This window comes from Lepidochelys kempii, chromosome 9 (genome assembly GCF_965140285.1).
Source record: "Lepidochelys kempii isolate rLepKem1 chromosome 9, rLepKem1.hap1, whole genome shotgun sequence".
NCBI classification, from domain to species: domain Eukaryota; kingdom Metazoa; phylum Chordata; order Testudines; family Cheloniidae; genus Lepidochelys; species Lepidochelys kempii.
Window position 1 is genome coordinate 57,059,711 of NC_136388.1, and position 13,618 is coordinate 57,073,328.

Below are 13,618 nucleotides of genomic sequence, written 5' to 3' on the forward strand. Positions count from 1 at the left end.
TCATGGCAAATCCCAGGGCTTTGCAAAATCCCAACACAGCCACATTTTTATAACCATATGCACATTAGAAGACACCAATTTTATTCTATATACAGTTTTTATTCCAAATACCCTTGTTCTTGTATGGATTTTCCCCAAAAGTCTACCAAAGACAACAGACCAAAACAGCATTTACAATCTCTTGTTTTAATCAGTGTGTCAGAATGTGTTCAGTTCTGTCTACAGAATATTGCATGGGTGTAGTGTCAGAGACCCATCCTAGGGTGGTGCTGCTTGCATAATTTTTTTCAATGTTTTTTGATGTAGGAAGAAAATGGGATAGGATGTCAGAGTTGTTACAAAAAGGTGAGTTCCTGGTGCCCACAGCTACTTGATTAGTGAATTGTGTGAGTGTGATGGAGTAGGGAGTGGGGAGGATTGACCTGGGGATGTTGCGTGGGAGTTTTGCTGGTACTGTCTGCATTGGTGATGGGATATCAGGGTGTGACTTCACTTTAGGGATGATACCTTCGCATGTAACCTGAGCCCAGGAAGGGGTTGCGGCCAGGTGACACCTCCTGCCCGGGGGGAAACTGGACAAAGGGTGGAGGAGGAGCTGGGGTGTGTGGCTGGAGGAGACTGCTGGAGTGGATTTCAGTTTGGAGCTGGCTGGGGAAATGGAGGGAGACCTGGGGCCGGGGTCCAAGCTCCCTGCCCCCCAATATGCACCTGACTGAGGGGTCCTGTTTTCTGTTCCTGCAAGCTCTGTTTTGGACTGTGTTCCTGTCATCTAATAAACCTTCTGTTTTACTGGCTGGCTGAGAGTCACGGTGAATTGCAGGAAGTGGGGGGTGCAGGGCCTTGTCTCCCCCACACTTCCTGACAGTGAGCATATTGAATTCTAAGAGCAGAAATAACCCCCTAAGTGTCTTTAGTCTACAGCAGCTGAATTTCCTTAAAGTGGCACATTATCCTTGTCTACACACACAAATTGTACCACTTTAATTATACCAGTATAGTTAAAGTGGTATTACCTCCCACTATGGAAACAATTATATTTGTATAAAGGTGCCTTATAGTGATATAGCTATTCCCAAAGAGAAGGAAAATAAGCTATATTTGTATAAGGAACATATATACCAGTATAACTGTGTTCACACTAGAAGTTACACTGATTAAACTATTTCAGTGGAAAAATCACCCACAAAGGAAAATAGATATACTGATACAAAAACTGTGCAGACAAAGCCTTAGATAAAGTCATATTTTCTTCTTATTAGAAACCATGCTAAGCATAATATATTGGACATCTTATGTTTTTATAGATTTAGCTGATGTGTAAAAATTTTGGTTACATATAAAAGGTTTTATTCACACTAGGCCCTTTAATACTACTCTGACAGTGTAAAAGGCCTTGAAGCAGATGGAAATGCCCCCCTGAAGATCATCTCATTCTGAGGGTCTTACTGACTAGTATAGAGCTGGATAAGGGCTCTACATCACTGTTGTTAACTCTTGCGATTTTGTTGTGAGTCTTGTGGTACTTTTCTTAAGGCCTCAGCTCCTGGAATCAAGTAATTGTGTAAGAATCTGTTTCATTTTTAAAAAGTAAGTTTCTAAGCGTCAGGGTTGCACTTGAAAAAGTGACCTGAGTGCACCCTAAGGATTCAGAAGGAAGACAAATAAAAAGAATCCCAACTTTATTATTTTAAAAAATCTCTTGATTTTAAAGCCAATCTCATGATTTTTCAACATCTGGCTCATAGTTATTGAACCTGTTAGGCTGGTGATATTACTACACTGGCCCTCCTCCCTGCCCCGGTGTAGGGGTATGACTGGAATGCACTGCACTCTGGCTTTTCTTTGGGTTCAAGAATCCATAGGGCCCTGAGGCTGCTCCAATTTACACAAAAGGTACTCATTGGCTCATCTGTTGTCCATGCCTCCCACCTACAGTATCCTCAAATTTCCCACATAAAATTGCAATAAATCTATTGACACCTTAGGACTCGGGTTGCCAGGTGTCCAGTTTTTGACCAGAATGCCAGAAAAGGGACCCTCACAGGCCCGGTCAGCACCACTGACCAAGCTGCTAAAAGTCAGTCGGCGGTGCAGAGGGGCTAAGGCAGGCTCCCTGCTTGCCCTGGCTCCTTGTGGCTCCTGGAAGTGGCCAGCATGTCCGGCTCCTAGGTGCAAGAGCGGCCATGGGGGCTCCATGTGCTGTCCCTGCCCTGAGCGCTGGCTCTGCAGTTCCCATTGGCCGAGAACCATTGGCTGAGGGGCAGGGCCTGTGGGCGCCTCCACCTAGGGGCCGCACGGACATGCTGGCTAATTCTGGGACCCACCTAAGGAAAACGCTGCCCGGAGCCCACACCCCAAACTCCTGTCCCAGCCCCCTCCCACACCCTAACTCCCTCCCAGCCCTCACCCCCTCACACATTCCAAACCCCTCAGCCCCACTCCCCAGCCTAGAGCCCCCTCCTGAACCCCAACCCCCTGTCCCAGCCCTAAGCCCCCTCCCACACCTGAACTCCCTCCCAGAGTCTGCACCCCCTACCGCACCCCAACCCCCTGCCCCAGCCCGGAGCTCCCTCCTGTACCCAAACCCCTCATCTCCAGCCCCATCCCAGAGCCCACACCCCCACACTCCAAACCTCGCAGCCCACCCCCCAGCCTGGATCCCCCTCCTGCATCCCACACCCTTCATCCCCGGCCCCACCCTAGAGTCCACACCCCCAGCAGGAGCCCTCACCCCACCCCCGCAGCCTAACCATCTGCTCCAGTCCAGATCCCCCTCCCACACTCTGAACCCCTCCTTCCTAGCCCCACCCCAGAGCCTGCACCCCCAGCCAGAGACCACACCCCCTCCTGGACCCCCCTGTCCTAGACTGAAGCTCCCTCCCACACTCTGAACCCCTCAGCATGGACACCCCTCCTGTATCCCACACCCCTCATCCCTGGCCCCACCCTAGAGCCCCTACCCCCAACTGGAGCTCTCATCCCCTTCCGCACCCCAACCTCTTGCCCCAGCCCTGTGAAAGCGAGCGAGGTTGGGGGAGAGCGAGCGAGGGAGGGGAGATGGAGTGAGCAGGGGAAGGGCTTTAGAGAAGGGCCGGGGTAGTGGTGGAGCAATGGTGTTTGGATTTCTGCAGTCATCAGAAAGTTGGTAACACCAGGGCACATACACATAGGAACATTCATGCCCACTACACAAGAGCAGGTGTAAAAACAAGCACAGTTCACGCAGCAATTTGCATAATATCTGAATGCTGATTTCAATAATTTGCATACAGCTTCGCAGGGCGCCGGCTTGCCCGGGGCGCCATCCTTGTAACGTAGCATCAAGCAACCATTTCGCTTTCATGCAGCCCTTGATGCACAGGGGGAACTCAGTGCAGAGCCCGCCCCTGCCGCAGCAGCCTGGTCGCGCTCCGCTCTACTACCACTGCGCCAACGTGGTTAGCGGCTGCGTGGGGGCGCACGACGAAGAGGGGGTGGGGCGGGTTCGAATGCGCGCGCCGCAGCCTACCCCCTCCAACCGTAGCGGGGAAAGGCGGCAGCGGTGCGAGCCTGGGAGTCTCGGCCCGGCAGCGCAGCAGGTACGGTGTGTGGGGCGGGCGCTCTCCCCCGTCCCCTCACACAGGCAGCGCGGCGGCCCCCGCCCTCCAGGGGCTCCGGCCTCCGCTTCAGCAGCTACCATCCCCACGGGCTCCGCCCCTCCTTCCCCCCATGCAGCGCCCTCTGTGGACCCCCAGTTTTCGGGGGCTCCAGCGGCCCCCCACAGAGCTCCCCACTTCCTAGGCTCCATTCCGCCCCTTGCTGGGCCCTTGGGGTTTCCCTGCCCCGTTGAAGCGGTCTCTGCTTTTCACGCTGTCCCCTCTTGAAGCTGCTTCTCCCATCTCCCCCCCTCCCCCGCTTTAGGCCTCCCCGACCTATTTCTTGCCTTGGACACGGGCTGGTGTCATTGTGTGGCCCTCGAAGCGAGCCAGGGCTCCTTCCAGGCGCTGTCCATCCCTCCCTGCCCGTCAGGGTGCGCGCGCGCGCAGTCGGGCGTGGTGGTCGCTGTAAAATGCAAGCACACCGGGCTGCTTTTTTAGGTTAAAACTTTGCCCAAAGGAAGGGGGTTTTGCATTTGTCTGCAAAAGGGCGGGCTCTTTATGAAATGACCTTGTTGATGCTGGGGGTGGGGAAACCTAGGCAGTTCATTTCTGCTGTATCCCTTGTTACTTATCACAGGGGGAGTCCATCTCCCTGCTGTTGCTGTTAAAATCCAGATGTTGCTTTTCAGAATATCTAAATAATTATTTTATGGATAATGATTTTTAGTAATGAACTTTAGAGTTTTAAAAACAGTGTTTTTATCACTACTGCTGCTTTTTTGGTAGTTGCCTGTGATGTCTAGATTTGATTAGTTTGTGGAAGGGCTAATGTTTGTTTAAATTGTTTTCCTCTTTTTCCAATGAAACAAAATCTAGCTTTATTTCCTTTAGTCTTTGATGGAGTTGATTATGCAGGTGACAAAGCTCTTTATTTTTCCCCTTTGGTTCATTGTGCTCTGCTGTGAGAGTGGAAGCTTTAAATTCCCTTCTGATGCTAATTCCTTCAGTGCCTTGTTGAAGTATCCCTATTAGGTGCCTCTTAAATAAGTTGTTTTTTACTCAGTGATTAAATGGATTGACAGAAGAGGTGAATGTTTATGTAAAGAAACTTTTGATCTAAGCTTGTCACTAGGTATTGGATTGCTTTGTAGCTCAAACAAGTTTGAGTTCCCCTAGCCAAAACAACCTCAGTACCATTTTTCATCATGCATGACTTTTAAGTAGTAATATTTAAAGTGAATTCATTTCACTTGTAGCATCTTTATGTTCAAAGCTTTAGAAACAATACCTCAGTCTAAACTTTAAATGTTCATCTTGTGTACAGATAATCAAGGGGGGAAAGGCAACATCAACTTAAAAACAAGCAACACCCTCCCCCGCACTCTTTTTCCTGTAGAAATTAAGTACTGTTGTTACACATAACATAAGGTACCTGAGAGATTAGAAGGAAAACAATTTTCTGTTTTTTTCCAGTTTGTTTACCTTAGGCATTTGACTGCACTTGGTGTAGTCTTTTTCACTGTTTCCTCTGTATAGTTAGGCAGTTTCCCTTGTTTTTTGTGGGTCTTTCAGGAGCTTCAGAGGAATGGTGAGAGAGAACTTGACTGTAAAACCACACAAACTGGCATGGATTCTCAGTACAGATGTAGCACCTGAAACGGTGTCAGTGTGTGTTTTAGTTGACTAGAATTCAAGTTGGCTGTGTCCTTGTGACTTCTTTTGTTCCATTTTTTTTCACAATAAAATGGATGTAGCCAGAATTGTGGTGTGTGTGTGTGTTTGCTGTATCATGGGACAGTAACTTGAAATTACAAAGGAGGCTTTTAAATGAAGGGTCAGTTTTGGAACTAATTCGGCTGTTCTTTTTATGTTTCAGAGTTTACGCAGGGAAAAATCAGAAGACTTTCTGGATGACCTCAGTAAGTAAATATGCAGTTCAAATATCTTTTTGTATAATTTTCTTTGTATAGTTATAATTATGATGATTGGTTAAGAAGTATAAAATGGTGGCAATGAAAGTGCAGGATGCATGTTCACTTTTTCAAGTCTGCATGTGTGTGCAATTTAGGGCTGACTGATAGTTCCGTACACACCCTTTTCTTAGTCAGCACAACCACCATAATTGCTTGAAGACAAACAATAGCACTTAACTCAAGAACAGCACATATATTTATCTTCCTAAAACATATTGGAGTCTGTAATATGAGGTCTGATATTTTATTCCTTGATCAGAGAGCTTGCCTCTAAAATTTTTCCACTGGAACAAGAAAAGCATGCTATTAAAAACATTACTTATGATTACTTTCATGTGTTCCACAGTAACTGTGGTGCTGTTATTACTGATTTAATATAGTTAGTGCATCACCTTTTACCAGGGTCAATAGAAATATTTTCTGAAGAGTTTTTCTAGTGTTAACTCTTGCACAAAGTGTTTTACCATTTTCTTAATGTTTTCCATTGTCTGAAATCAGTAACTTGCTCTACTTCCTGACTTCCTTCAGCCACTGGTTTCTTTTCAATGTATTTGTAGTAAACAAATGGAAACTAAACTATTGTAAATGACTGCATGCAAGGAAATTGGTTTAATCTAATTTCTAACAATAGTTGCGCAAACTAAGTACTTTGAAAGGATACATTTAATATATACTCTGTAATATGTCTGGGGCCAAACTGCTTGCAACACACAAGTTCACTTTAATATATCTAACAAAGAGGCATATGTTGCTTCTGAATCTCTTAATGATATCCAGTTATTTCAGTGAATTTATAAACTTATGTTGTGGTTGGAAAATGTTTGAAGCCAATGTTGGATTAATGTACTTAAACTGATTTTGGTGGATCTAGTCTATAACATATAGCCTTCAAATGTAAAAATTATCCTAGCCCAAGGTCATTAGTTTGAGCTTATAAAATGTAAGGTTTTTTGTTTAAAACCATGCTTTATTTTAAAATGATATTGTACATCTTTATGCACTTAAACATCTATATTTTGATGTCTTACAGTGAGGCTTTGTGTGTCTCGAAAATGGTAGTTCCTGGGAGTGTTCCTGTCATACAGCAGGACCATGCCCTTGAACCTGACTTGGGGCGGGGCTCAACAGAGAATTCTGCAATGGGACCTGAGACAGAACCAGGTACTGATCAGGTGCACCCAGAGTTGGAGGAGGTGCGAAAGCTTCAGGAACTAGTGAGAAGACTTGAGATCCAGAATCAGCAGCTGAGAACTAGGAGCCACAGAAATGTGGTAGGGACAAATACACAAACAAACATGGGTGTGAATAATCATAACTTGGGGCTCAATGGAATGGAAATTAACAATAGCATCAACATTATAACAGAGAAGCAAGAATTACAGATAATGGCTGATGTACATGACAAACTCTGTACAATAAGAACAGAGGTGAAAGAGTGTGACTGCTTAAAGAAAGATGTGGATACACAAATGCATTATAGCTGCCCTAGTATTACTGAGAGAGTGTCTCCCAACTCAAAATATATGAATGATGCAGAAATGCAGAATGATGTTAATGTCAGCTGTTCTTCAAGTCTGGATAGGAGTAGCAGCATAGAACTTGTGGGAGACTTAATCACCATAGGTATTCATCCATCCATGAGTGAACAGAATCCAAATGAAGAGAGTGGAGATTTAGGAAGCTTCTTGAATGACACTGCTTTGGATGAAGTGGAAGTGCTAGAACTTGGGAACTGCAGTGATGAAGAGGACAGCTGGTATGTATGTCAAAGCTCTGAGTATTACAAAGGTACTGTAATGTAGACGACAGTTGGAATTCCCATGTTAAACATTCTCCATCTGATTCCCTTTTAACATGGAACAGTGTATACTATTTTGATTTCTGGAGCAGGTATCAAGTTGTTAATGTTAGCTATTTGTTTATAAGAGTCCTGTGCCAGAATGAAATGAGCATAAACAGACTATTTCTATCCTTGACCATTTAGACTAACTATAATTGGAGAATTGGTCTGAAATCAACAAGATGAAATTCAATAAAGACAAGTGTAAAGTACTTCATTTAGGAAGGAAATAATCAAAGCACAACTACAAAATGGGGAATAACTGGCTAGGCAGTAATAATTCTGACAAGGATCTGGGGGTTATAATGGATCACAAATTAAATACGAATCAACAATATGATGTAGTTGCAAAAAAAAAAAAAAAAAAGCTAATATCACGTGGGGTGTACTAACAGGAGTGTTGTTTGTAAGATGGGAGGTAATTGGAAGGACCTAGGGGTGACAGTGGACGAGAAGCTGGATATGAGTCAGCAGTGTGCCCTTGTTGCCAAGAAGGCCAATGGCATTTTGGGATGTATAAGTAGGGGCATAGCGAGCAGATCGAGGGATGTGATCGTTCCCCTCTATTCAACATTGGTGAGGCCTCATCTGGAGTACTGTGTCCAGTTTTGGGCCCCACACTTCAAGAAGGATGTGGATAAATTGGAGAGAGTCCAGCGAAGGGCAACAAAAATGATTAGGGGTCTAGAACACATGAGTTATGAGGAGAGGCTGAGGGAGCTGGGATTGTTTAGCCTGCAGAAGAGAAGAATGAGGGGGGATTTGATAGCTGCTTTCAACTACCTGAAAGGGGGTTCCAAAGAGGATGGCTCTAGACTGTTCTCAATGGTAGCAGATGACAGAACGAGGAGTAATGGTCTCAAGTTGCAGTGGGGGAGGTTTAGATTGGATATTAGGAAAAACTTTTTCACTAAGAGGGTGGTGAAACACTGGAATGCGTTACCTAGGGAGGTGGTAGAATCTCCTTCCTTAGAGGTTTTTAAGGTCAGGCTTGACAAAGCCCTGGCTGGGATGATTTAACTGGGAATTGGTCCTGCTTCGAGCAGGGGGTTGGACTAGATGACCTTCAGGGGTCCCTTCCAACCCTGATATTCTATTCTTTTCTATTCTATTCTATAATTGTCCCGTTCTACTTTTTGGTTTTTTTGTGTGTGCTTGCAATTTCACTTTTGCTTGCTAAACAAGATAACATTCAGAACTAATTCCAACTCCTCAATAGTAGCCTTGATTTAGAAGTAAGGCACATTGTGAGTATCTTAAGACTTCATTCATTGCTTTCACAGAATGTTAGATATGTTTAATGTGGCTTTCTTACTGTTGTGTATCTGCAAATAGACCAGACATCAACACTGTAGTGCAGATACCTGTTCCAGAATATGTGCTCAGGGCAAAACAAATCTTAGAAATTAATGAGTTCTAAACCTGAGTTTATACTTGTAAGGATAATTTAAGAAATATATAAACATTTTTGTTTGCATATTACCAAGTATGAAAATAAATACCTTAGTGACATCAGTTACAGTTTGAATCTGAGATTTGATTATAAATATACAGGGAAACAATTACCTTTCAAATGACATGGCATGACCGTCTCTTCTTGCTAGTTTGAGGAGTGGAAAAGACTCCATCTAGTTAAAAATACTTCTAATCTAATTTCTTCTTGCATTTCTCAGGTTCTTGTATGCTAGTGCAATGTTGCAATGTCTTGGTTGCAAATGTTGCAGCGGAATGTCTGTTTATCTCCCTGCTGAAAATATTGTTGGTATTCTTAGCTTCTGTGAAATTTTTATTTTATGAAGCCTTAATATTTGGTCAGATTTGATTGTCACTTTAAAATCCAACTGTTCATACCTTCAGAATGCCTAAAAATGTGTGATCAGATTTCTTAAAAATGAGAAACATTTATTGGAATGTGAAACTATTAAAGTTGTTTTTTTTGTGGCACTTGTGGCAAGTGCTGAGTAAGGTACATGTTTAGCAAATGGCACTTGGCAGGCAAAAACAAATCAATGCAAGAAACATTAACTTTGGTTGACTTCTTCATCAGGACAATACGGATCAGGCTTCACGTGCAAATATATATATATATAACAAAAATGAAAAGGTGCTACAGTGAATTGTGTACATACACTCCAATATTAATGTTTCTACATGAGCCTTGTGAAGTCCAGTTACGTTGTTAGTTGTAATGAAGGAATGTATAACTTTCAATCAGATATCAGTGTAAGATCAAAATCTAACCTACACAAACAAAAAACAGTTAAAGAAGACAAATGTAAGAGTAATATTCACAATTCCATATGAAAATTTTCTACCCAATCTAATTAAAAGCAACATCTAAAATTACTGTAACTGGAAGCAAATATGTTTATTTTTTCTCAGTGCAGTAGATGATGATTTGTGTTAACTGTTGGGCCCTAAATCTACCCTCACCAAAACCTGTGAATATCCCGTTGAACCTTTTTAAAAAACAAACAAACAAACACATCTCTGACACCTCTGTGGGCTTTCAAAGGGTTCTTGTGTACTGAATGTCTCACTTGTAGGGGAGTTACATATTTGGTTTTTATTTTATTTAATTTTCCCCAGGAATTTATCGTTGCTTATTACTACAAGAACAAAAACAGGTAAAATAGGTGCAAAAAACCTTAATTTTCTGGGTTAATATCAGGGTTTATTTTGGTGGACGGAAGGACAGGAAAAAATGTATTCCTTAGATTAAAGTTTTGGTGAATGGAATTCAGTGTGGTTTGCTGCAGAACTAAAACATAACTCAAACAATTTCATTTGAATAAACAGTTTATTGTTTAGATTTAGAACTATTAGCCTATGAATATTTACATTTAATAACTGGGCCACACCATTTGCAGCTCATACACTCAATTTCACCCTTTTTTCCTGCTCTTGTTTTTTTTTAAACTTTCCAATACTTCCTTGTGTTCTGAAACATATTCTGATAAAGATTTTCATTTTCTTCCCATTTTAGCGTGTCAAATCTTTAAACCGTTATCTAACAGCTTAAAATGGGTGTGAGATTCATTAGTATGTTCAGATGTGCATGTACTTTAGAGCTTGCATGCATGCCTGTTTGTTTACTGTGTGCATCTTCTAGACTAACACATAGCCTTACTTCAACAGGCAGCTTTACATATACAGGCAGGCTAATGTATTATCCTAAAACGTATCTCATACAATGTATTGTATTTTCCTAATAAAACAAGTTATTTGTTTATATATATTTGAATGATACAAAAGTAGGGTGAAAATCGGGGGGGGGGTGGGAAGAATAATGCTTTTTGTAAAACCCAGGATTTTTTCGGTAAAAATCAGTTTAAACTAGGGTTGTTGATTAATCACAGTTAACTCACTTGATTAACTCAAAAAAAAATTTATCGTGATTAATCGCAGTTTTAATCACACTGTTAAACAATAGAATACTGATTGAAATTTATTAAAAATTTTGGATTTTTTTAAAGATTTTCATGTATATTGTGTTGTAATTGAAATCAAAGTGTATATTTTTTATTACAAATATTTGCACTGTAAAAATGATAAAGTATTTTTCAGTTCACCTCATACAAGTATTGTAGTGCAATTTCTTTGTCGTGAAAGTGCAATACGCAAATGTAGATTTTTGTTTTGGTTTTGAGTGCAGTTACGGAACAACAGTGTGAACTTCAGAGCCTACAAGTCCACTCAGTCCATCTTCTTGTTCAGCCAATCGCTAAAACAAACAAATTTGTTTACATTTACAGGAGATAATGCTGTCCTTTTCTTATTTACAGTGTCACCAGAAAGTGAGAACAGGCATTGGCACTTTTGTAGCTGGCATTGCAAAGTATTTACGTGCCAGATATGCTAAACATTTGTATGCCTCTTCATGCTTTGGCACCATTCTAGAGGACATGCTTCCATGCTGATGACTCTTGTTAAAAAAATAATGCATTAATTAAATTTGTGACTGAACTCCTGGGGGGAGAATTGTATGTCCCCTGCTCTGTGTTATCCACATTCTGCCATATATTTCATGTTATAGCAGTCTTGGAAGATGACCCAGCACATCTTGTTCATTATAAGAACATTTTCACTGCATATTTGACAGAATGCAAAGAAGATACCAATATGAGATTTCTAAAGATAGCTACAGCACTCAACCCAAGGTTTAAGAATCTGAAGTGCCTTCCAAAATCTGAGAGGGACGAGGTGTGGAGCAGGCTTTCTTAAAAGAGCAAAACTATGATACAGAAACTATCGAACCCGAACCACCAAAAAAGAAAATCAACCTTCTGCTGTTGTCATCTGACTCAGATGATGAAAGTGAACATGCGTCGGTCTGCACTGCTTTGGATCATTATCAAGCAGAATCTGCCATCAGCATGGACGCATGTCTTTTGGAATGGTGGTGGAAGCATGAAGGGACATATGAATCTTTAGTGCATCTGGCACATAAATATCTTGCAACACCGGCTAGAACAGTGCCATGTAAATGTATGTTCTCGCTTTCAGGTGACATTGTAAATAAGAAGTGAGCAGCATTATCTCCTGCAAATGTAAACAAACTTGTTCATCTTAGCAATTGGCTGAATAAGAAGTAGGACTGAATGGACTTGTAGGCTCTAAAGTTTAACATTGTTTTATTTTTGAGTGCAGTTATTTTTTTTGTACATAATTCTACATTTGTAAGTTCAACTTTCATGATAAAGAGATTGCACTACAGTACTTGTATTAGGTGAATTGAAAAATAGTATTTTGTTTTTCTACAGTGCTTCTATCAAAAATAAATATTAAGTGAGCACTGTACATGTTGTATTCCATGTTGTAATTGAAATCAGTATATTTGAAAATGTAGAAAACATCCAAAAATATTTAAATAAATGGTATTCTATTGTTTAACAGTGCGATTAATCATGATTAATTTTTTTGATTGTTTGACAGCCGTAGTTTAAACTGAAAACAAAGGGGTTTACTCACTTGTAAAAATGCCGCCAACGTGGGGGAAGTGCAATGGGTATGTAAATGACCATGTTCTATTTAGTACATGCTTGGCCTTCATCACTCTAGAACCTACCTCACAAACGTTAATGATTGTTTTCCTCCCATGCTCCTGTGAGGTAGAGAAGTATTATTACATGTAGGCAAACTGAGACAGAGAATTAAATGACTTTTTTTTCCAAGGTTGCATATTTGAAATAAAACTGGGACTCTGAACCCAAGTTTCCAGAATCCTAGTCCAGCATTTTCAGCACAAGACTACCTGGTTCATCTGAATGTGTGTTTATGGACCTAAACAACAGGCAGGTCTAACTTTTTGTTCCTGTAAACAGTGACATGGTGTCTTTAAAAGCAAATAAAGTGTGCTTCTTTCAAGTAGAATAGAAGAAGAAGTGCCACTAAAAATACTGCTTCTAAAACCCCTTAGCAGATCTGACTTTGCTTGTAAAACCAGGTGGATTTTTAAAAAAGAGTATTTTTACTTTTTGTTCTTTGAACTATGTAGTGGTGGGTTTTTTTTTTTTTTTTTTTTTACGCACGAGCCTGTTTAAAATAAAATCTGAATTTAACACAAAGCATGTCAAGGCCTAAACTACTTATTATATCCCTTTAAAAACAAACAAACATGCTGAAACCATGAACCTCTATCAGAAACTATGAATTAAAGGCTGCTTTTCTATATAAAGAAATCTAAGACTGATATGTCTGTGCAACTTCTTACAATGCCAGTGAATTCTTTGTTTGAAATTTAAATGTTTCCCTACAGTTGTTTTGGGATGCAAGTCTTGCAGCATTGTACTAGTACCGTGGTTCTGTATGGACTTTTTAAACCTATTTATGTGGTTTTGAAAATTCTACTAGGTGCCTGAATCTTTAGGCCCCTAAATTCCTTTGTAAATCTGGACCTTAAAGTCAGTAATGTAGAGATTAACAGACAAATTTTAAGCATTTCCTATACAGGCTAATGATTATAACCCAGTTAATTTTTGCCCTGTGTTTTGGGTCTGATTTTGAACTCTTCCTTACTTCTTATGCCAGTGTAACTCCATTGATTTTTGTGGCATTATTCCAAACTTACACTATTTTTGTTTTATAGTTTATTCACATAAACGGATCAGAATAGGTTCCTTGTTTAATCACTTAGAATGGTGTAAAGTGAGTATAAAATGCTAGCAGTTAGAATGCTAGCATTTTTCATCCACACAGCATAATGGTTGTAAGGTGTAGGGAAATAA

The 13,618-nt window shown here is 41.1% G+C and overlaps 1 protein-coding gene across 13 annotated transcripts in view; it reads left to right on the plus strand.

Moving 5' to 3' along the window:
• The first annotated feature begins 3,432 nt into the window (after positions 1–3,432).
• The window catches only part of LOC140917504 (SLAIN motif-containing protein-like), a 116,842-nt gene continuing 106,656 nt past the window's right edge, over positions 3,433–13,618 (plus strand). For 5 of the 13 annotated variants that reach the window (XR_012160876.2, XR_012160875.2, XM_073360530.2 and 2 more), the window contains exons 1-3: positions 3,433–3,578; positions 5,455–5,497; positions 6,582–7,307. Coding sequence is in view for 11 of the 13 variants with exons in the window: in XM_073360530.2 (XP_073216631.2) it covers positions 6,604–7,307 (704 nt within the window). In the remaining 2 variants the exon portion in view is untranslated. The remainder of the gene's footprint in view (positions 3,579–5,454; positions 5,498–6,581; positions 7,308–13,618) is intronic. The other 8 variants (XM_073360531.2, XM_073360533.2, XM_073360540.2 and 5 more) reach the window with 4 other exon arrangements.